Source organism: Erpetoichthys calabaricus, chromosome 10 (genome assembly GCF_900747795.2).
Source record: "Erpetoichthys calabaricus chromosome 10, fErpCal1.3, whole genome shotgun sequence".
In the NCBI taxonomy this organism is placed as follows: Eukaryota; Metazoa; Chordata; class Cladistia; order Polypteriformes; family Polypteridae; genus Erpetoichthys; species Erpetoichthys calabaricus.
In genome coordinates, this window is record NC_041403.2 from 2,996,901 (window position 1) to 3,021,268 (window position 24,368).

Here is a 24,368-nt window from a genome sequence, read left to right on the forward strand (position 1 = left end):
TCCCTGGGCTTCACAACATCTACCTGCTATTTCTTGCATCATCTCCATCTCACTTTATTTTATTTATTATTATTGTCTCTTTTACTTGAGCAGCCTGATTCATCTTAGTTCTCTCTAGTGAGACTGAGGCTGATCTCCTTCAGTGATGTGCATTTTTTACTTGTGTTTGCCCTGCAAACCCTCACGACAGATCAAATATTGTCAGCTTCAAAAATAAGAAACTACAACGAGTTATGTTTGGATTTCAGTTAGGGAACCCAGTTAGGGCAACCAGAGGAAATGAGCACACATCACCAAGTAAATAGCTAGTCAATCTCTTGTGACCCCCCACGTGCATCTACCACCTGTGGTAGAAACCTGATAGATAGATAGATAGATAGATAGATAGATAGATAGATAGATAGATAGATAGATAGATAGATAAATAGATAGATAGATAGATAGATAGATAGATAGATAGATAGATAGATAGATAGATACTTTATTAATCCCAAAGGGAAATTCACACCCCTGTCAGGACCACAATTACAGCAGGTCAAGGTGGTAAGGGACAGGACAGGGCTCTGATAATGTTAAAGAGACATGCCCTGGTAACTGTAATTCAAGTTGTTCTGCCAACATGACAGCATGGGCACACCTAGGGAATGGTATGACTTACTTGTATGTGGGATAACCAGATGGTCTGCAGCAAGGGAGTACCAGCAGTTAAGAAAGGCAGGTCAAGGTGACAAAAACCTAAAACTTCAGGGCACGTAGACCATAAAAGGAAACATAAGGGACCACATTGCATGCTTGGGAAAGTCCTCAGATGGGCAAAAAATGTATACAGGAAGGGTTTTAAGCCCAATGGCTAGAGTATGAAGTTGAAAACTGAGTTGGGGATAACGCTTGATTGGTGAGTGGAAAAGATGTCAGAGTTAAAAAGTCAAAAAGACACAGCTGGGGTGTTTAGTGTTTAAGGCACAATTTGGAGATGAAGGCAAGTGGACAAGGCACACTGTGGATGGCTGGGAGCCATGAACCTGTTTTAAAAAGGTCAAGGGGCAATTATTGTTTGTTTTTCCCCTTCTTTACCCTCTCCTGTAATCTTTTAATGTATTTAATAAAATTCTTTATGGTGAACATTATGTGCTCCTCAACATTATTCTGGCTTGAGAAGACATATATGCAAGAGGTAGTTACATGCATCTGTCAATTTTACTATATTAGGCAGATAATTTAAGACAAAAAATTAAAAATATTTATGGCATTATGTTTGTCCCCGTTTAGTCAGTTTATCCTGTGGTGCATTAGTTTTTTCATAAAGAAAATATACCTTATGTCACATTTGAAAAAAAACACTACACTTCTTCACAAACAATGTGAATGAAAGTAAAAAATACAATTGATTTTACAAGTGTGTGGCAGATTACATGAATTATGCAGGTGCAGAAATGAAAAGGGATTGACAGTCCTCATTTTACACCTTTAATCCCCCCAACCACCACCACCACCACCGAAGACAATTTAGTAAGTTTTGCATTGTGCAATTGCAAATCACCTGGAAAATTAATTTTAGTGACATTTTCAAGAAACTGTATGCAAATCACAACTGTTCATATTAATGGCTCTCTCATATAAAAGATGACCCACTCCACCTTAAGGGAGGCCACACAAATCACATTTTGAGACAGTAGGTCATGATTGATCAATTCCACCACTGCAAAAACTGTAGATAAAGTGCAGATGTGCCATAAAAATAGAATATTCAGGTCTCCAGCAATAATAGTGATCATTATACTCCAGGACATAAATTAATATGAGTTTCATTAAATGAGCATCAGTTTCGCCAACATACCTGTGGATGTGCAGTGGTCAAATTTCACTTCACTGAAGGAGATGATATAATTAATTTAAGACCAAATGAAAATGGAGAAACACAGAGTGAGTACATCACTGCAAATGATCTACCAGAAAAAGGACCACATCTGAGAAAATATTTAACATTATACATAGTTATTGTGTGTTTTTTTCACCTGTATTATTATCATTCTTTAATTTAATATTATTTATTGCATCAGTATGCTGCTGCTGAAGAATGTGAATTTCCCATTGGGATTAATAAAGTATCTATCTATCTATCTATCTATCTATCTATCTATCTATCTATCTATCTATCTATCTATCTATCTATCTATCTATCTATCTATCTATCTATCTATCTATCTAAAATACATGCTAACAATTAGTCTTTTTTTGCCTGGCACTCTTCATTGGGAGCATCACTGTAAAGTTCTTCATAAAATCACTGACAAGATGAAACAATAGAAAACATGCTTGGTGCTGGCCAGTGATAACACTCACATGGTCACACCTGTTCACGTACTACACAAGGTGTGTAAATAGAAGATTACTGTTACACACAACCAGAAAGAAAACTCTGACTAATGGAGGCCTGGTAGAGTGCATCACTAAAGGGGATCATTTTTCTCCTTTCCCATGTTTGTCCCATCATGCTCTGCCAAGCCGCAGTTACTCACCCATTTTATGCACTGTGGTCCGGATGCTCTGAAACTTCTGTCGTAGTATTTTATTTATGAGACTCATTTTGTCAGCATCAATTACAAAGACAACGCAGTGCACCTTATCTCCCAGAACGGGCTCATGTCTGTAGCGAATGTCATTTTTAGTTATTGATGCTTTGGGATCGAACTGGAGAGAAATAATCAGTTTACATGAGGCAGTCACAGTGCATTCAGACATACATATACAGTACAGTATACAGTCCTTCAAGGGTACCCATCTTGTTGTTATTTCTAATTCTTTATACTGTAATGCCCACCAAGCACACAATGGCCAATTTCTCAATAGGATTTACATTCTTTAGAGCTCATCCTAAACAAATCATCTAAAATTCAAACTTGCTGCATGTCACATGCAAGTAGACAATCCATTTTATTGTTTCATCACAAACATATCATAGTGCTGAGCAGATCTTTTATAATTAAAGGAAATGCATTCATTTTTCTATTCACACTAGATGTTCTTTCTATTGAACACATACACATGTGGTGGCATGACTAGGATATCAAGACTAAATATAAATAGGAACTGCATCTGGTATTCCCATTGGAGACGGGCCTGACTTTCACTCTGCCATTATGAGACACCAAATTAAAAACTTTATGATTGAGTGGAATATCTGATTTAATGAGAGAAAAATAGGATGGCGAAGAATTGAGCAACACCATTAATGGTGGGCTCCTTCAGTTATTCCTTGCATTATTAGATCAAGAGGGATGTAGACCACTAATAAAATCTGTACAAAAGGAAGCAAGATTTTAACAGAACTGTCTGGCATCTGGTCCATGGTCAGCTACTAAAGTTATAATGACCTTGACATCAGTCTGTTCTTCAGTGGGCAGGCAGACAGCGAACAGATCTTCGACGTGGGCCACACACTTTCCTAGAATTTGTTCCAGCCTCACCCCCCTTACTATTAGGATAAGGTCAAAACTAATGCTCCATCCTAGTGACATTACACTCCTTAAGTTGCCTTCTGCTCTTTCAAGCTTACCCTCTACTCTTCCTATTGACACTTTGTGCCACAGAGTGGACTGAATGATACAGTATGTGGTAAGTAAACAAATGGCTGAACACCAGTGGTGACCATCTCAATTGTGACAGTTGATGAACTAATTTGTTGTGACCCTGTTTTCATGTTTAATGTTTTCTCCAACATTAACTATTCATTTTTAATAAATCTATTATTTTTTCAGACAATGTTTCAGAATTTTGTTTTATCTCATTTGATTGGAACAATGTCAGTTAAGATGACAGGCAAATCTCACCTCATACAAATCTGGAACATGCCCATTAATGACACTTATGATGTCGTTCATATGGATCCCGTCCTCATTTTGTTCCCGTTCCAAGCCCATTGTGTCACACAGGATGTATGGCAGCCTCTTCCCCCCTTTCCCATCATGAACTGGATATATCCTGTACTAAATGTGCGAAGAAAGAATCAAGTGAGAGCAAAACAACCGTCTTCAGACACAAAAAACTGACAAACTGTGTTAAAAATGAATGAATGAGGGAGCAGTAAGTGAACATAAAAATGCGAAGTCAAGGACCTCATGGGAACTGGGGGAATAAAGAAAGAGCACTTGGCAGCCTCATCCTGCTCCTTGGACACCCCACAAGTCCTCTGTGCCAGAGGTGAGTAGTAATCAGGGGAGAAAATGGAAGTGCAGTCTTACTCACACAAGGCACCACTCAAGTGTGGACTCTGTTCCTAGGTGAGATCAGAGCAACAGGCCAGTGAGAGTTCTCACTTCTCTCTACAGCAGTATATATGTATGTTTGACTTCTGATACATGTTTATGTGTTTGAGTAGGATAACAGAGCAACCTGGGATTCAATCTAAGACACACACTGACTAGTTATGACCCTCACTGTCGTTCATTACATAGCACCTTGTCTTTCACATGAATGGCACATGTGGGGTGGCAAGTTTAGTTTTGGCCATGTTCTTCAAAAAGCACAAGAGAGTGTTATCGTGTCACCTCTGGTAGGTGCCATGTTCTATAAATCCTTCCATCCTATATGCCATGAGGGCCATATTGATGCCTGATGTAGGTTCTGGGACCAGAAGTGACCAACAGCATTAACTAAAAGTGCTGAAGTCAATGAGTGACTGTATGACCTGAAGGCCAAAAGGACCTTCACAGTTTGACTTTTCTTTCTTTTCATACTAACCAGGTTGCTCACAGAGGTCTCTCCCTGCCCTGATCCAGCCTGCAGCGTTACATGACCTCTGAAGATGCTTTTCACTGAGTTGAAAAAGCTGCTTTTACCAGCTCCAATCTGACCAATCAGGAGAATTCTAGGCTCTTCCACTGACTCTGTCAGAGTCTCGTAGTTTCTGATGTCTTGTAGAAGTTCATTCTTTACCCTGCTTGTGGCAAAGGAAAAAAAGCAGAAAGAGAAGCTGTCAATCCAAAGGAAAACCTGAAAGATTCTCATGTCAAAGTCACTTAGTTGTGGTGACAGAAACTCAACCGTCCACCTTCAGAAACACAGGAGTATGTCACCTGCTCCCTGAAAGTTCCCTGATTAATGTATGATGTAAGAGCCAATTTTAGAAAGTTAAAGTTTTGAGTTAAACTCATATTAATGTTTGCTTAATTTGAATTTGGGAATCCATCCAATTCCCGGGCATTTTTCATTCCCGGGAATGAAACTGCTGTAATTCCCGGGAAACTGGGAATGGCTAAGCTCGCATATATAGCGTGTAAAAGTGTAAAAATTGATCAAGAAATAACAGAGTTATAGTTGAAAATAATTAAGTGGCATGGTTTTTTGGCCCATGGTGTAGTGTGTTGCCGATTAATTCAGTCAACAACAGACCAGCAGCAGTCAATCTCCTGGCTGACTGAGCACAGTGGACTGAGAGGAGGATTCCGCACTCTGCAGTGCACGAATGCCGGGAAAGGGCAGAGTTCACTGATGTCTGTGCTGTTGACAGCTTTGAAAAGCAACTTGAAATTGCAATGCGTCAGTCTGTTGCATCCACATTATCTGTACTAAGAAACTTGCCATCACAGAATGATGACAAGAAACTGGATGCATCAGTAAAAGCTGAAATGGCGGTGTTTCAGAGAAACGGCAAGCATGGTCGTTGTTTAGAACAGTGTATCAGTATCTGATGACTGTGCCACCTACTTCAGTGGAGGCAGAGTGTGCTTTCTCAGTGACTGGCGTACTCTGCACGAAGGTATGCTCTCGCCTGGAAGACTGCACGCTCGACACATTGTGCTTTCTACATTCTTATTACCGCAACTAACTGGATACATGTACTTATATGACAGCATGAACTGCTTGTAGTTAAGGTTAGTCTTTTATTGCTGTCAACATATTGCAGTAGTTTTATTAAAAATAAGTGTTGCTCGTTCTAAAATCGTTCACATGTGAGATGCCCATGCACTGTGTCATTTCCGGGAGCCCGGAATTCCTGGGAATGACATGCGGGATTCCCTAATTCCTGGGAATGGATAAACCCGTCCAGGAATGGATTCCCTAATTTGAATAGAATATAATTTCTTCCATAGTCGTAGACAATGGTATGGTCTTTTCCTCCTATAAGTTAGTAAGAGATAGAACCTTCTTGCTATAACTGAGATACAGGGTGATAATTGTTCAGTTGTTGTTTAGAACAAGTCCCAGTACACAGGGACTTGAAAGACCCATTTTCAACTCAGAAACGGGATAGGCATACAGTTTTCTGACCGTCTAGAAATGGTTCAGAAACGTCGTTGTCTAGAAATGGTTCAGAAATGATAAGTGATTAGTAACAATTTAAGATGTAACAAGATTAAGCTTAGAACTGAACTTTTCTTAATATGAATTTTTTCCCTTTTTTGCTATTTTAATTTTCTTTTTTGTGTGAACTATTTTACTTTGAAACTTAACTAAACTTTTAAAAATGAATATATTTTGTCTGTGGAATCATTTCTGCGCGTCAGGCTTTTATTGAATCCTGTTTTTTGAGTTAGAGCTGCTGAACTTTGGTAGCTTTTTAAAAACGCAGCTACATTTTCGTCAGAAAACTTGCCATCTGAAGGCCTTGAGCTTGAACTGGAATCTACTATCTGAGGACAGAGGATGCTTCTGCTCCAGAACTCGTCAACGAAAGAAAAAGAACTGAGTCATTCTGAGGTATTGTGCTCTTATCTTCTATCTCTGGATGATCGTAAATGAAAGCAAGGTCACCGTACCTGAACTTGAGAAGATTTAAGAGACTGTGATATTATAAAAGACATTGTGGATGATCGATTGTGTTTTGCTTGAGTCATTGAAGCCTCATTGTAAGGAAGTAATCTGCTTTGTTGGAACGTCCCGATTGTGACGAAGTTGCTATCAGGTAACGCGCTGTCAGTCATTCAAGCTGCTGTCATGGCAACATCTAAGCATAGCTCAAGTGAAGTTGGGAGTGATTTGAGTACGGATTCAAAGCCAGAGAATGTAAATGGAAATCTTAAAGGTCATATAAGTCGGAGGAAAGATCAGCTTTCTGTGCTTATAACTGAAATCGAAAGCCTTAGACACTCCAGAAAATCATTTACAAGTAGCAGAAAGACTTGGAATTTTTCGTGAGACGCACAATCAGATAGAGGAGCTGAATAAAAGACTACTATCAGTGCTAAGTAAAGAAGGCGTGATTAAGAAACAGAAAACTACATTCACAGAAAATTCTAAGAAATGGAATGAATTTATTGACACTACAACGACATGGCTGAAAGATACAAATAGCCTGCTAACACACACATCTGATGAACAGCTAGTTAATCAATTCGAAGAGATGCAATTGCAAGAACAGGATCACACAAAGTCAAAAACATGAAAGGTGTCTCCTCAGTTAAAGCACGATCTTGATATTAAATGTGACTCTTTTGCTCAGAAAACCACTGCTGCATCATCACCTTCTTCTGCAGTGTTGGTTGAACAATCAACACTTGATAGTATCCTACAAATGCTACATGAACTTAAAGTTAAAGTGGAAAGACAGGAACAATCCACAACTAGCGCAAAAACCGACACTCAGAGCTCCACAAATGATATACTAGACGTGCTAACGAGGAATCAAGTCGAATATCAGAAGAATGAAACCGAATGTCAGAAAGCAATTACTGAAATGGCTAAATCGTTAACCCAACAAAACACAGCTACTACTCCACCACCTCCTACACATCAAAAAAGACAGTGGAGCAACATCTAAAGCTGCAGCCAATGTGGCAACACCTACTGAAAAGGAAACCGAGACTGGAACTTGTGCCTTTACTGGGGCCAGAGAAGAATGTGCACTACAAGTATTTCCTGTTAAGGTAAAATCTAAGAAAAGTGAAAGGTATGTAGAAACATACGCCTTACATATAGACTTCGGCAGTACAGTAACAATCTGCACCGAAAAGCTCCAGAGACAATTAAACCTTCAGGGGAGAAGAACACAAGTATTCCTCAAAACTATGAGTAACTATAATGATGATTCAAAAATGCTAACCCAATGTTCTGTCTTATCAGATTTACAAGTCTGTGGTCTCAATGATGTTGAATATATTGATTTGCCAAAAGTCTTTACACAGGTCTCCATTCCAGTGGACAGAGAAAATATTCCACTACAAGAAGACATCGATAAGTGGGCATATCTAAAAGAGGTACGTCTAACTCATATTGACTCTGAAGTTGATCTTTTAATAGGAATCAACTACCCAGAAATCTTCGAGCAGTCGCAAATCATACCTAGCCAAGGAGGTGGACCTCATGCTATGAAGACTGCACTTGGATGGGTGGTTGGTGGACCATACAAAGAGATAGATGACCTCACAAAACAAAGTGGTAAGATGCCAAAAACATTCAATCAATCGTGTGTCAATAACATAAATTGAAGATATGTTGCTGAACAGTACAACACAGATTTTCCACAGCGCAGTTGTGAAGAAAAAGAGGAGATGTCACAGGAGGATATCAAGTTCATGCACATAGGCTCAGAATCTGCGAGTTTGGTAGGTGACCACTATTGTTTAAATTTGCCTTTGAAGGATGAAACACTTAAAATGCCATACAATCGCTGTATTGCTGAACAGTGTGCTATTGGACTCAAAGGAAAACTGAGCAAAAATTCAGGTTTCCATGAAAACTATAAAGCCTTCATGAAAGACATTATAGATGAGGGTTACGCTGTCAAGGTACCCAAAGAAAGCCTAAATTGTAATGAAGGCGGAGTGTGGTACATCCCATATCATGGTGTGTATCATCCAAAGAAAAATAAAATTCGAGTGGTATTTGACTGCACAGCCACCTACCAGGGAATTTCACTTAATGAGCAATTATTAAAGGGCCCTGACCTAACTAACACACTCATTGGCGTCCTTACAAGATTCAGAAAGGAGCCAGTAGCATTAATGGTAGATATTAAGTCAATGTTCTACCAAGTTAAAGTACCAGATAAAGACAATGATCTTTTACGTTTCTTATGGTGGCCTGAAGGTAATCTAAGTAAAGATCTGGAAGAATTCAAAATGATAGAACATCTTTTTAGTGCTACTTCTTCACCCAGTTGTGCTTTTTATGCTTTGCATAGAACAGCCGAAGATGCCAGAGATACATTTCCGGAGGAAGCTGTTAACACCGTTCTCAATAACTTCTACATGGATGACTGTTTAAGGTCAGTGACATCAGAAGAAAAAGCAATAAAGCTGGCAAAGGACCTCCAAGCTCTGTGCCTGAAAGGGGGATTTCATTTGACTAAGTGGGTGAGTAACAACAGAGCACTTTTATCATCTGGTCCTGAAGAAGACAGAGCTCATGAACACAAGGACTTAGATTTGAGCCACAGTCTCCTTCCCACAGAGCGTGACCTGGGTGTCCAGTGGTGTACAGAAATGGACAGTTTCAAATTTCAGATTAAGTTGCAAAACAAGTCGTGGTATTCTGTCTGTTGTTAGCTCAGTTTATGATCCACTTGGTTTTTTAGCACCTGCCTTTCTGTCAGCAAAGCTTATTCTAAGAGACTTATGCAAAGAGAAATTTGGGTGGGATGAAGAAGTAGAGGTCAAACACATTCAAAAATGGAAAAAATGGATGGATTATTTGCAGTTACTTACAGACTATAAAGTGAACAGATGCTTCAGACCTACTGGGTTTGGAACCATAAAGAGAGCACAAATGCACCATTTTGCAGATGCTAGTGAAGGTGGATATGGCACTGTCACTTACCTTGTCTTAACCAATGAAGAGGGCAAAAAGCATTGTTCATTCCTGATGGGCAAGTCAAGAGTTGCACCATTGAAACAGGTCACGATTCCAGATTGGAGCTGACTGCAGCTGTTGTGGCAGTAAAAATGGACAACATGCTAAAAGTTGAGCTTCAAATTCCCGCAGAAGAATCTACATTTTGGACTGACAGCACCACAGTGCTAGAATACATTTTAAATGAAAGCACTCGATTCAAGACTTTTGTTGCCAACAGAATCTCCATGATCAGAGATCATTCACATCCTTCACAGTGGAAATATGTCACATCTTACCTGGCAGGGGAGATACCATGATCACTAAGGTGGTTCTCCTAGGGCGAGGCTCATCCATTGCACTCCGGGTGTGCTGACCCTTGCGATTTCTCCAAATGCGGGAAACTCGACTGCATAATTTGTGGTAGTGGGGGACTGCGTTCGCGCTCTCCCCTGATTTTAGGTGGAGTGGTGGCTCTGAGGTTAGGGATCTGCACTGGCAATCGGAAGGTTGCCGGTTCGAATCCCGTAAATGCCAATCGGGACTCTGCTCTGTTGGGCCCTTGAGCAAAGCCCTTAACCTACGATTGCTGAGCACTTTGAGTAGTGAGAAAAGTGCTATATAAATGGAAAGTATTATTATTATTATTATTATTATTATTATTATTATTATTATTATTATCTGCCCTTAATCCAGCTGATCAAGCATCCAGAGGGCTAAGCATAGAAAACTTTCTCAAAAGCACCACATGGTCACAAGGTCCAAGTTTCTTATTGAAGTCAGAATGCGAGTGGCCAAAAAGACCAGATCAACTAAACGATTCACTCTTTGAAGATGATCTAGAAGTTAAAACTTGTGCAGTTAACATGATAAGAATAGAGGAGGCAACTGAACCCATCAACAAACTAATCACTTACTTTTCAGATTGGCATCACTTGAAGAAAGCAGTGGCTTGGTTCTTCAAGTTTAAAGACATACTGCTGCACTTAAGAAATGAAAGAAAAAACATTCCAACTAGAAGTCAATCAATCTAAAAGTAATCCAGAAGAACAAAAATCACTGATCACAAAGCACATAGAAAGGTATAAACTGACTTTAAAACCAAGTCAAATTTCTCTAGAAGACTTAACTAAAGCCAAAACAGAGCTTATCCGCCTCAGTCAACAGCAAGAATTTCCAGAAGAATTAAAGGCTTTTAAGAAAAAGACTTGTGTTAAAAAGAGCACTCAAATCTGTAAACTTGACCCGATCATACAAGATGGAATACTGAGAGTTGGAGGAAGACTCTGCAAAGCTGCAATGCCCGAAGAAGCTAAACATCCTGCAATTCTTCACAAGCATTCACATATTGCTTCTCTCATATTGCAGCACATTCATAAAGAAATTGGACATTGTGGGTGAAACTATGTGCTCACACAGTTACGCCAGAAAACTGGATACCTCAAGCAAACTCAGCTATCAGAAAAATAATTTCAAAGTGCACAACGTGCAGAAGATACAATGCGAAAGCAGGTGAGCAAAAAATGGCAGATTTGCCATTAGATCGCCTAGCACCCAACCAACCACCGTTCACTAATGTTGGAGTCGATTATTTTGGCCCCTTTCTAGTCAAAAGAGAAAGAAGTCTGGTCAAGAGGTACAGAGTAATCTTCACATGTCTAACAACCAGAGCTGCGCACATAGAGATTGCACATAGCTTAGACACTGATTCTCGTATCCAAGCCATACTCCGATTTATGAGTAGAAGAGGACAAGTTAAAATCCTTTCACTCAGACAATGGATCAAATTTCGTTGGAGCAGAAAGAGAACTATGAGAAGCTACTAAAAACTTGGAAAACGAAAAAATCAGCAACGCTATTATGCAGAAAGAAATCAAATGGATTTTCAATCCACCATCAGCCTCTCATCAAGGTGGAGTGAAAAAACACTAAATCAACAAACACTTGATGATGAGAATCTTCACACAATGATGTGTAGAGTGGAATCAATACTCAATAACAGACCCCTTACAAAGACATCAGATGACCCAAATGATTTAGAACCACTCACACCCAATCACTTGTTATTAATGAAGACACAACCTGAAATGCCACCCAAACTCATTTCAGAAAATGAACCATACCCAAGAAGACGCTGGAAACAAATTCAATACATGGCTGATTTGTTTTGGAAAAGATGGACTAAAGAGTATTTACCAATACTTCAAGAATGTCAAAAATGGCTTGCACCAAGAAGAAATTTCGAACTGGGGGATGTTGTTTTAATTGTAGATAAAGCTACACCTCACAATTCCTGGGTAATGGGTCGAGTCATCAAGACAATGCCAGATGCCAAAGGTGCAGTCAGAAGAGTTTGTGTGCAGACCAAAACCAGCACACTGGACAGACCCGTGAATAAACTGTGCCTGCTTCAAGAAACCGCCAATGTTTGAAATAGGAAATTTTTTAAATGTTTGCTTGAAGTGTTTTTGCTAGTGATTTGAAAACAATAGTTAATATAAAAGTAAAGTATTTGTCTCATATTGAAGTAAAGAATATTAATTGTCTCTGCTCCTGCATAGCCAATTAGGGGCCGGAAATGTAAGAGCCAATCTTAGAAAGTAAAAGTTTTGAGTTGTTTGCTTCATTTGAATAGAATATAATTTCTTCCATAGTCATAGACAATGGTATAGTCTTTCCCCCCTATAAGTTAGTAAGAGATAGAATCTTCTTGCTATAACTGAGATACAGGGTGATAATAGATCTAGTTGTGTTTAGAGCAGGTCCCAGTACATAGGGACTTGAAAGACCCATTTTCAACTCAGAAATGGGATAAGCATACAATTTTCTGACCGTCTAGAAATGGTTCAGAAATGGTAAGTAAATAGTAACGATTTGAGATGTAACAAGATTAAGCTTACAACTGAACTTTTCTTAATATGAATTTTTTCCCTTTTTTGCTATTTTAATTTTCTTTTTTGTGTGAACTGTTTTACTTTGAAACTTAACTAAACTTTTAAAACAAAGATATTTTGTCTGTGGAATCATTTCTGTACGTCAGGCTTTTGTTGAATCCCGTTTTTTGAGTTAGAGCTGCTGAACTTTGATAACTTTGGAAAAATGCAGCTACATATCATTCAAAGAGTCTGTTTCTGTGGTGCCATTTTCATTATTTGCAATATTTTTTTCTCTAGCAGTTTTGGCACTTCTGTTTTCTGCTTCATTCTGATGTGTTTGTGTGGTTCATAATTATTGCTGTGCCTTGGCACCTTGGCAGTAATATTCATGTCTCTGGTGACTCTTCCTAAGAAGTCAGTAGACGAACTGTGAGAGCATCAGGGGTTGTGAGGTCACTGGAAAGGGGTGTGTGGCGCTCCCGATATCTATGCAAAAGGACTAAAATTCAAGAGTCCCTTTGCTTCCTGTTTTGCTGTATGGCTGCGGGACATGGATGCTATCCAGTGACCTAAGACAAAGACTGCACTCCTTTGGTACTGTGTCTCTTCAAAGAATCCTTGGGTACCACTGGTTTGACTTTGTGTTGAACGCTTACTCAGGGCATCCTGAATGAGGCACATTACCTGCAATGTGAAGGAGTGTCACTTACAGCACTACAGCCATGTGGCGCAATTCCCTGTGGGTGATCTGGCTCACAGGATCATCATTGTTAAGGGCCTGAGCAGCTGGACCAGGTCAAGGGGATGCACTCGTAACACCTGGCTGTAGCAATTAGAGGATCATTTCCCAATGGTGGGACTGGACCATGTGTCTGCCAGAGGGGTTGCCAACAGGTATCCCAAGCTGTTTCACTGTGTGATGGGTGCAGCAACTTGCTGTACCAGTGCATGCTCTCTGACCTGACTTGACCTGGTATTATTGTTTTTAAATGTAATACACCATTTATTTTATTCAGTAATTTAATTTCTAAGTCTTTAAAGGAGATCTATGGCAAGCCAAATTAACATTTATAGATATCTCAAAGTGAATTTCAGATACCTTAAAATGTATTTTACTTTTTAAGATATCTGAAACTCACTTTGAGATATTTTAAAATAATTTCCTTTACATTTTAATATATCTGCAATACATTTTGAGATATCTCAAATTTATTTCAAGACATCTCAAATATATTTTCTCTTACTATTTAATATAGAAATACTGATAGAAAATATTCATGAGAAGCATATTGTTAAAAAACGCTTCTTTGATTCATCAGCAGCTTCAACATTTACAAACATTCTAAGCAATCAGTCCGTTTGTAGTGCTTACTACAATACTGAGAAAAATGTAAATAGTAAGGTGGAAAATTTTAATACTAAAGTGAGAGCTGCTACTGACATAGTCGCACCTGAAAAGACAGTTTAAAAATCCTCCAGCACTGTTACACCATGGAAGACTCAAAGAGTGTCTGATCTAAAGAAAACACGACAGAGAGCTGAGCGTAAATGAAAAAAAAACTAAACTGATTGTACACTATGAGATATTGAAGGTTAAAATAACAGAATACAATAACATAGTTCGTCTTGAGAGGCGCTGTTATTTTTCTAGAATTATACATAACAATGCTAGTAATCCCAGAGTCTCATTCTCTACGATTGATCGTCTGCTAAACCCAGGTAACTCAATGGAATGCCTCCAAAAAACTTCCAGTGAAACTTGTGAGGCTTTTGCTGTAGTTTATAATCACAAAATTAAATATTAGAAATAATATAGTACATCTCCCTTATACTGATCCTCTTAAACCCCAGTATCCATCCATCCATCCATTGTCTCCCGCTTATCCGAGGTCGGGTCGCGGGGGCAGCAGCTTGAGCAGAGATGCCCAGACTTCCCTCTCCCCGGCCACTTCTTCTAGCTCTTCCGGGAGAATCCCAAGGCGTTCCCAGGCCAGTCGAGAGACATAGTCCCTCCAACGTGTCCTGGGTCTTCCCCGGGGCCTCCTCCCGGTTGGACGTGCCCGGAACACCTCACCAGGGAGGCGTCCAGGAGGCATCCTGATCAGATGCCCGTGCCACCTCATCTGACTGCTCTCGATGCGGAGGAGCAGCGGCTCTACTCTGAGCCCCTCCAGGGTGACTGAGCTTCTCACCCTGTCTTTAAGGGAAAGCCCAGACACCCTGGGGAGGAAACTCATTTCAGCCGCTTGTATTCGCGATCTCGTTCTTTCGGTCACTACCCATACCTCATGACCATAGGTGAGGGTAGGAACATAGATCGACTGGTAAACTGAGAGCTTCGCCTTGCGGCTCAGCTCCTTTTTCACCACGACAGACCGATGCAACGCCCGCATTACTGCGGATGCCGCACCGATCCGCCTGTCGACCTCACGCTCCATTCTTCCCTCACTCGTGAACAAGACCCCGAGATACTTGAACTACTCCACTTGGGGCAGGATCTTGCTACCAACCCTGAGAGGGCACTCCACCCTTTTCCGGCTGAGGACCATGGTCTCGGATTTGGAGGTGCTGATTCTCATCCCAGCCGCTTCACACTCGGCTGCGAACCGATCCAGAGAGAGCTGAAGATCACGGCCTGATGAAGCAAACAGGACAACATCATCTGCAAAAAGCAGTGACCCAATCCTGAGCCCACCAAACCGGACCCCCTCAACACCCTGGCTGTGCCTAGAAATTCTGTCCATAAAAGTTATGAACAGAATCGGTGACAAAGGGCAGCCCTGGCGGAGTCCAACTCTCACTGGAAACGGGTTCGACTTACTGCCGGCAATGCGGACCAGGCTCTGGCAACGATCGTACAGGGACCGAACAGCCCTTATCAGGGGGGCCGGTACCCCCATACTCTCGGAGTACCCCCCCACAGGATTCCCCGAGGGACACGGTCGAATGCCTTTTCCAAGTCTACAAAACACATGTAGACTGGTTGGGCAAACTCCCATGCACCCTCCAGGACCCTGCTAAGGGTGTAGAGCTGGTCCACTGTTCCGCGACCAGGACGAAAACCACACTGTTCCTCCTGAATCCGAGGCTCGACTATCCGACGGACCCTCCTCTCCAGGACCCTGAATAGACTTTTCCAGGGAGGCTGAGGAGTGTGATCCCTCTGTAGTTGGAACACACCCTCCGATCCCCCTTCTTAAAGAGGGGGACCACCACCCCGGTCTGCCAATCCAGAGGCACTGTCCCTGATGTCCATGCGATGTTGCAGAGGCGTGTCAACCAAGACAGTCCTACAACATCCAGAGCCTTGAGGAACTCCGGGCGTATCTCATCCACCCCCGGGGCCCTGCCACCAAGGAGTTTTTTGACCACCTCGGTGACCTCAGTTCCAGAGATGGGGGGAGCCCACCTCTGAGTCCCCAGGCTCTGCTTCCTCATTGGAAGGCATGTTAGTGGGATTGAGGAGGTCTTCGAAGTACTCCCCCCACCGACCCACAACGTCCTGAGTCGAGGTCAGCAGCGCACCATCCCCACCATATACAGTGTTGACACTGCACTGCTTCCCCTTCCTGAGACGCCGGATGGTGGACCAGAATCTCCTCGAAGCCGTCAGAAAGTCGTTCTCTATGGCCACCCCAAACTCCTCCCACGTCCGAGTTTTTGCCTCAGCAACCACCAAAGCCGCATTCCGCTTGGCCTGCCGGTACCTATCAGCTGCCTCCAGGGTCCCACAGGACAAAAGGGACCGGTGGGACTCCTTCTTTAGCTTGACGGCATCCTTCACCGCCGGTGTCCACCAACGGGTTCGGGGATTGCCGCCACGACAGGCACCGACCACCTTACGGCCACAGCTCCGGTCAGCTGCCTCAACAATAGAGGCACGGAACATGGCCCATTCGGACTCAATGTCCCCCACCTCCCTCAGGATGTGGTTGAAGTTCTGCCGGAGGTGGGAGTTGAAGCTACTTCTGACAGGGTGCTCTGCCAGACGTTCCCAGCAGACCCTCACAACACGTTTGGGCCTACCACGCCTGACCGGCATCCTCCCCCACCATCGAAGCCAACTCACCACCAGGTGGTGATCAGTTGATAGCTCCGCCCCTCTCTTCACCCGAGTGTCCAAGACATGTGGCTGCAAGTCCGACGACATGACCACAAAGTCGATCATCGAACTGAGGCCTAGGGTGTCCTGGTGCCAAGTGCACATATGAACACCCCTATGCTTGAACATGGTGTTCGTTATGGACAATCCGTGACGAGCACAGAAGTCCAATAACAAAACACCGCTCGGGTTCAGATCGGGGGGGCCATTCCTCCCAATCACGACCTTCCAGGTCTCACTGTCATTGCCCACGTGAGCATTGAAGTCTCCCAGCAGAACGAGGGAGTCCCCAGAAGGTATGCCCGCTAGCACCCCCTCCAGGGACTCCAAAAAGGGTGAGTACTCCGAACTGCTGTTCGGTGCATACGCGCAAACAACAGTTAGGACCCGTCCCCCCACCCGAAGGCGAAGGGAGGCTACCCTCTCGTCTACTGGGGTAAACCCCAATGTACAGGCTCCAAGTCGGGGGGCAATAAGTATACCCACACCCGCTCGGCGCCTCTCACCGGGGGCAACTCCAGAGTGGTAGAGAGTCCAGCCCCTCTCAAGGAGATTGGTTCCAGAGTCCAAGCTGTGCGTCGAGGTGAGTCCGACTATATCTAGCCGGAACCTCTCAACTTCGCGCACTAGCTCAGGCTCCTTCCCCTTCAGAGAGGTGACATTCCACGTCCCAAGAGCCAGCTTCTGTAGCCGAGGATCGGACCGCCAAGGTCCCCGCCTTCGGCCACCACCCAACTCACACTGCACCCGACCTCCTTGGCCCCTCCCATACGTGGTGAGCCCATGGGAAGGGGGACCACGTTGCCTCTTCGGGCTGTGCCCGGCCGAGCCCCATGGGTGCAGGCCCGGCCACCAGGCGCTCGCCATCGAGCCCCACCTCCAGGCCTGGCTCCAGAGTGGGGCCCCGGTGACCCGCGTCCGGGCAAGGGAAAACGCCGTCCAAAATTGTTTTCCATCATAGGAGGTTTGTTTAAACCCCAGTACTCCATTTAAAATAAATTAAATTCTTTCACCAGGATAGATTTACCTGATTTATATAAAATCATTTGTCAACTGAGACCCTCCACCCGCGTCCTTGACCCAATACCATCAAGTCTTTTCAAAGAAGTATCGGGCGCGCTAATTGATAGTATTCTTGACATAGTGGACATAGTGGACTTCCGGTTTGAGTCAACGCTGGCGAGACTGGTCGCTGCTGCTCGGCGGTAACTGGACTATTGATTTTGCTATGACCAGTGATTATGATGGTATTTTCTGCCATTTTTGCTGACATCTCTGCATGGCTGTATATGCTCTGTATGCATTTAGCTTCAACCTAACCCCCGTTTCATTTGAAACTTACCGGTTTGTTCTCTGGACACCTGAGCTGCCTGTGGCCTCCTCGCCTACAATGTGGACTGGTAGGATATTCGCCTGGTTAATGTTTGTTTGGAGTCTTCTGTCGCTCGTTATCCAACCTGCGACTGGCCTCCTCCAGTACCCAGCTGCTGAGCTTCTTCGACTGCGTCTTCTCCAGTCTGTGCCTCTGCTGTTGGTGCTGTATTTCGACCCGGACGTCATACTTCTCCCTCGTCCGAGATACATCAACCGTGGGTCCCGCTGGAGATTCTGAACGGATGCCTCGAAAGGAATTAACTTTTTTTGGTCTGAATTTTGGCACCCTCCACATAACACAGATAGGAACGCTGACCATAGCGTGTTGGCCAGCTTCGCTCAGTCGACTAACACCACTGTCAAATGCAACAGCAACATTCTCAGCTTTGGTCTATTGAACATCCGCTCACTCACGAGCAAGGGACATCTCATTCAGGATCTCCTCATTGACCGTAAGTTCGACTTTCTCTGTTTAACCGAGACTTGGCAGCAACCTCAAGACTTTTCACAACTTAATCAATGCACCTCTCGGGGTTTGTTTACACTTGTCAACCCCGTGCCTCTGGCCGTGGTGGAGGTGTCATGATAATTTATCGCGAGAAGTGGAAAGTCCTGCCATTGCCTGCTCCTGCTGTTAGCTCTTTTGAATCAACTGTGTGTCAACTGTCTGGGACAGTTCCTACCATCATTGCAACTGTCTACTGTCCTCCTAAATCCATCCATCGTCCAACCCGCTGAATCCGAACACAGGGTCACAGGGGTCTGCTGGAGCCAATCCCAGCTAACATAGGGCACAAGGCAGGAACCAATCCCGGGCAGGGTGCCAACCCACCGCAGGACACACACACACACCCACACACCAAGCACACACTAGGGCCAATTTAGAATCCCCAATCCACCTAACCTGCATGTCTTTGGACTGTGGGAGGAAACCGGAGCGCCCAGAGGAAACCCACGCAGACACGGGGAGAACATGCAAACTCCTCGCAGGGAGGACCCGGGAAGTGAACCCAGGTCCCCAGGTCTCCCAACTGCAAGGCAGCAGCGCTACCCTCTGCGCCACCGTGCCGCCCTCCTCCTAAATCAAACAACAATTTTTTGAACGGTCTTGCTACCTTCCTTACCCATTTGTCTACAATTACTCCAAATATAATTCTGCTGGGGGATTTTAATATACATCTGGACAATATCAATATCCCTCTCACTAGAGACTTTTTATCTTGCCTGGAGAGTTTTGGATACCAGCAGCACACTAATGTTCCTACCCATTGTAAAGGACATATCTTGGACCTGATCTGCTGCTCTGGTGTTGTTCCTCTCGATCCTTTCATTCAATGCCAAACTTACCTTTTCTGTTCCTAAGCTTCCACGTCTCATAGTCTTTCGTAACATTAAGAATATTAACTTGAATTTGCTGTCTTCTAGAATTGATTCCCAAATGGACTTTTATAATTTACCCACTCCCATAGAACTGGTCTCATATTATAACACTTGTCTTAATGGTATTCTTAATTCTCTTGCTCCGCTAAAAAACAGATCTGTTTCTTTTTATTTTTCTGCCCCCTGATTTACGCCTGAACTTCGGCTTCTGAAAGCTAAGGGCAGGCAACTTGAAAGGTTATATAAAAAATCCGGACTCTTTGTCCACAAAGAGATATATAAAAATCATCTTCTCTATTACAAGGATTGTATAGCCCAAACCAAATCTAATTATTACACTCAGTTAATTACTTGTAATTCAGGTAACACCAAGTCTTTGTTTTCATTACTTAATAATGTTACACAACCTCCAGACTCTTTATCATCTCACCTTTATTCAACTGCTTTCTGTAATTCTCTTATGTCCTTTTTCAATGAGAAAATCCAAAGGATACATCAGCACCTTGGTCCAGATCCTCTCTGTATTCCTTCTGAACTACACTCGCCTATTCACTCTTTCTCTTCTTTCCAGCTTCCCACTTCCTCTGAAATCTCAGATCTCATCTGCAAATCCAAGTCATCTACTTGTCAGCTGGTCCCCCTGCTTACAGTTCTGGTTAAAGCCTGCCTCCCCTCTCTAGTCCCTCTCATTTCTGCCATCATTCACTCTTCTCTCACTACTGCTATTATCCCCCCATCTTTTAAAACTGCTGCTATAACCCCAATACTAAAAAAAAACCTGGTGCTGATCCTACTAATTTCAATAATTTTCACCCTATTTCAAACTTGCCCTTTATCTCCAAAATTCTTGAAAAAATAGTAGCTATCCAACTTCACACCCACTTATCTCATAATAATCTATATGAAAAGTTCCAGTCTGGTTTTCGCCCCCTTCATAGTACAGAAACGGCACTTGTTAAAATTACTAATGACCTCCATATGGCTGCTGACTCCGGTCTAATTCCTATTCTCATCCTCCTTGATCCGAGTGCGGCCTTTGATATTATTTCTCACACCACTCTTCCTTAGTAGATTATCTTTGATTGGCATTACATACACTCCACTTGATTGGTTTAGATCCTACCTCTCAGGCCACACTCAGTTAATACACCTTAAAACCTTCACATCCCAACCCACCACTGTTACTTCCTGGGACCTCTTCTTTTTATCATTTACCTTCTTCCCCATGGCAATATTTTTCGTAAATATAACATTCATTTTCTCTGTTATGCTGAGGACACCCAGCTCTACCTTGCTAGTAAACCCACCTCTTCCTTTCCACCATCTTAGCTTGTCGACTGCATTGCTGAAATTAAATCCTGGTTTTCTTCGAATTTTCTTAAATTAAACAGTGACAAAACTGAGGTTCTCCTCATTGGTTCAAAATCATCATTATCCAAAACCAATAATCTTTCTCTTATTATTGATAACTCTGTTGTTTCCCCATCATCTCAGGTCAAGAGTCTGGGTGTCATCCTTGACAGTACTCTATCTTTCCAATCTCACATTAATAAGATCACCCGGTCTGCTTACTTCCACCTATGTAATATTAATCGCATTCGCCCCTCATACCACCGCCATTCTTGTTTATAGTCTTGTCACTTCTCAGCTGGACTACTGCAATTCACTCCTCTTTGGTCTCCCTAATAAATCTCTCCATAAGCTTCAGTTAGTCCAGAATTCTGCAGCATGCATCATTACTTGAACCCCATCTATTCACCATATAACTCCTGTCTTGCAGCAGCTTCATTGGCTCCTGATTAAGTTTCGAACTGATTTTAAGACTCTGCTATTAACATTTGAGGCCATTCATAACCTCGCCCCTCCATATCTGTCTGACCTTCTTCATGTTGCCATTCCCTCCCGTAACCTTAGATCCACTTCCTCTACCTGTCTAACCACCATGGGGAGCACAGCATTCAGCCGTTCTGCTCCCAAGCTCTGGAATTCATTACCTACCGAGCTCAGAAACATCAAATCATATTCACTCTTCAAATGTAAACATAAAATGCATCTGTTTAAAATGGCTTTTTCTTTATGATTACAGTGGTTTTGTTTGGGGGCGGCACGGTGGCGCAGTGGGTAGCGCTGCTGCCTCGCAGTTGGGAGACCTGGGGACCTGGGTTCGCTTCCCGGGTCCTCCCTGCGTGGAGTTTGCATGTTCTCCCCGTGTCTGCGTGGGTTTCCTCCGGGCGCTCCGGTTTCCTCCCACAGTCCAAAGACATGCAGGTTAGGTGGTTTGGCGATTCTAAATTGGCCCTAGTGTGTGCTTGGTGTGTGGGTGTGTTTGTGTGTGTCCTGCAGTGGGTTGGCACCCTGCCCAGGATTGGTTCCCTGCCTTGTGCCCTGTGTTGGCTGGGATTGGCTCCAGCAGACCCCCGTGACCCTGTATTCGGATTCAGCGGGTTGGATAATGGATGGATGGATGGATGGTTTTGTTTGGTTTTAATTTTTAGATTTTCTGATGTTTTAAGTTGTTTATAAATGTGTCTTTTATTTATTTATTGTCTGTTCGGTGTCCTTGAGTTCTCTAAAAGGCGCCTTGTATAAATAAAATGTATTATTATTATTGTTATTATAGTACACTCGTCATTAGATATGGGGGTCTTCCCAGACTGTCTTAAGACCGCTGTAGTTAAACCCCTGCTCAAGAAAAATAATCTTATCTCCTCTGCTTTTGAAAATTTTAGCCCTATTTCTAACCTGCCTTTCTTAAGTAAAATCCTAGAGAAGGCCGTCATTACGCAGCTAAATGACTACCTCAATAAACATTCTGTTCTTGTTAAGTTTCAGTTGGGTTTCAGAACAAATTACAGTACAGAAACTGCACTTGTTAAAGTAGTAAATGACTTGCGGGTAAATGCAGACAGAGGCCATCTATCTGTTCTCATCCTCTTAGATCTGAGTTGTGCATTTGATACCATTGATCATAATATTCTTAGAAATCGCCTTAATGAATGGGTGGGCCTCTCTGGCAGGGTCTTAAATTGATTTGAATCCTACCTGCCAGGTAGAAAATTCTTTTTTAGTTGTGGTAATTATACTTCAAAGACACCTGATATTCTATATGGTGTTCCACAAGGCTCTATCCTGGGTCCGCTGCTCTTTTCGATTTACATGGTTCAGTTAGGTCAGATTATCTCGGGGCATAACGTGAGCTACCACAGCTAAGCTGATGACACACAGCTGTATTTATTAGAACATTAGAACACTCTAGACGAGAACAGGCCATTCAGCCCAGCAAAGCTCGCCAGTCCTATCCACTTATTTCTTCCAAGAAAACATCAAGTCGAGTTTTGAAAGACCCTAACGTCTTACTGTCTACCACACTACTTGGTAGCTTATTCCAAGTTTCTTTCGTTCTTTGTGTAAAGAAAAACTTCCTAATGTTTGTGCGAAATTTACCCTTAACAAGTTTCCAACTGTGTCCCCGTGTTCTTGATGAACTCATTTTAAAATAACAGTCTCGATCCACTGCACTAATTCCCTTCATAATTTTAAACACTTCAATCATGTCAGCTCTTAATCTTCTTTTGCTTAAACTGTAAAGGCTCAGCTCTTTTAATCTTTCCTCATAATTCAAACCCTGTAGCCCTGGAATCAGCCTAGTCGCTCTTCTCTGGACCTTTTCTAGTGCTGCTATGTCCTTTTTTGTAGCCTGGACACCAAAACTGCACATAGTACTCAAGATGAGGCCTCGCCAGTGTGTTATAAAGGTTGAGCAGAACCTCCTGTGACTTGTACTCCACACATCAAGGCGCTATATAACCTGACATTCTGTTAGCCTTCTTAATGGCTTCTGAACACTGTTGGGAAGTTGATAGCTTAGAGTCCACTATGACTCCTAAATCCTTCTCATACCGCCCATTGTGCATTCAAATCTAACATTTTTACTTCCCATGTGTAATACTTTACATTTACTGACATTAAATTTCATCTGCCACAAATCTGCGCAACCCTGTATGCTATTCAAGTCCTTCTGTGATGATATAACAGATTCCAAATTATCTGCTAATCCACCTATCTTAGTATCATCTGCAAACTTAACCAGCTTGTTACTTATATTCCGAGCTAAATCATTTATATATATTAAAAATAGCAGCGGCCCTAGCACTGACCCCTGCTGGTCACCACTCTTAACATCAGCCAGTTCTGATGAGGTTCCTCGCACCATCACCCTCTGCTTCCTGTGTCTGAGCCAATTCTGCACCCATCTAAAAACATCACCCTGAACTCCCACTTCTTTTAATTTGATGCCCAACCTCTCATGTGGCACCTTATCAAATGCTTTCTGAAAGTCCAAATAAATAATCTCATCTGCTCCACTTTGATCATATCCTTTTGTTGCCTCCTCATAGAATTCCAGCATGTTAGTAAAACACGACCTCCCTCTTCTGAACCCATGCTGACTGTTCCTAATAACTCCTGTCCTTGCCAGGTGTTGCTCAATCTTATCCTTAATAATTCTTTCCATTAATTTTCCTTTGATGCACATTAAGCTTACTGGCCTGTGGTTGCTTGGATCTGCCCTGTCACCCTTTTTATATAATGGGATGATATTTGCCATTTTTCAGTCCTTCTGAATCTCTCCTGTGTGCAGTGACTTCCTAAAAATATGCGTCAAGGGTTTTTATCTGTACTCACTAGCCTCCTTAAGAACACGAGGATAAATATTATCTGGTCCTGGTGATTGGTTTCATTTCAGCTTATTTAATCTGAGCAGCACTTCTCCCTTTAAAATTTCCAAATCCCTCAGTACCTCCTTAGTAGTCCCTGTTACCTCTGGGAGGTTATCCACTTGCTCAGTTGTGAACACCTCAGAAAAATGA

The 24,368-nt window shown here is 42.6% G+C and overlaps 2 protein-coding genes and 1 non-coding gene across 3 annotated transcripts in view; 2 read left to right on the forward strand and 1 right to left on the reverse strand.

Annotated features, from left to right (window-relative positions):
* LOC127529379 (uncharacterized) overlaps window positions 1-24,368 on the forward strand; it is a 773,396-nt gene that overhangs the window by 483,674 nt on the left and 265,354 nt on the right. The gene's annotated exons all lie outside the window — the stretch shown is intronic.
* Window positions 1-24,368, reverse strand: part of LOC114658636 (interferon-induced protein 44-like) — an 81,911-nt gene that overhangs the window by 10,424 nt on the left and 47,119 nt on the right. Inside the window, exons 4-6 of the mRNA XM_051932966.1 lie at window positions 4,741-4,936; window positions 3,831-3,986; window positions 2,520-2,691 (exon numbers count right to left, since the gene is read on the reverse strand). Coding sequence (XP_051788926.1) covers window positions 2,520-2,691; window positions 3,831-3,986; window positions 4,741-4,936 — 524 coding nt within the window. The remainder of the gene's footprint in view (window positions 1-2,519; window positions 2,692-3,830; window positions 3,987-4,740; window positions 4,937-24,368) is intronic.
* LOC127529499 (U1 spliceosomal RNA) lies at window positions 10,060-10,223 on the forward strand. Its single transcript, XR_007936162.1, has one exon. It is a non-coding gene; the product is annotated as a U1 spliceosomal RNA (small nuclear RNA).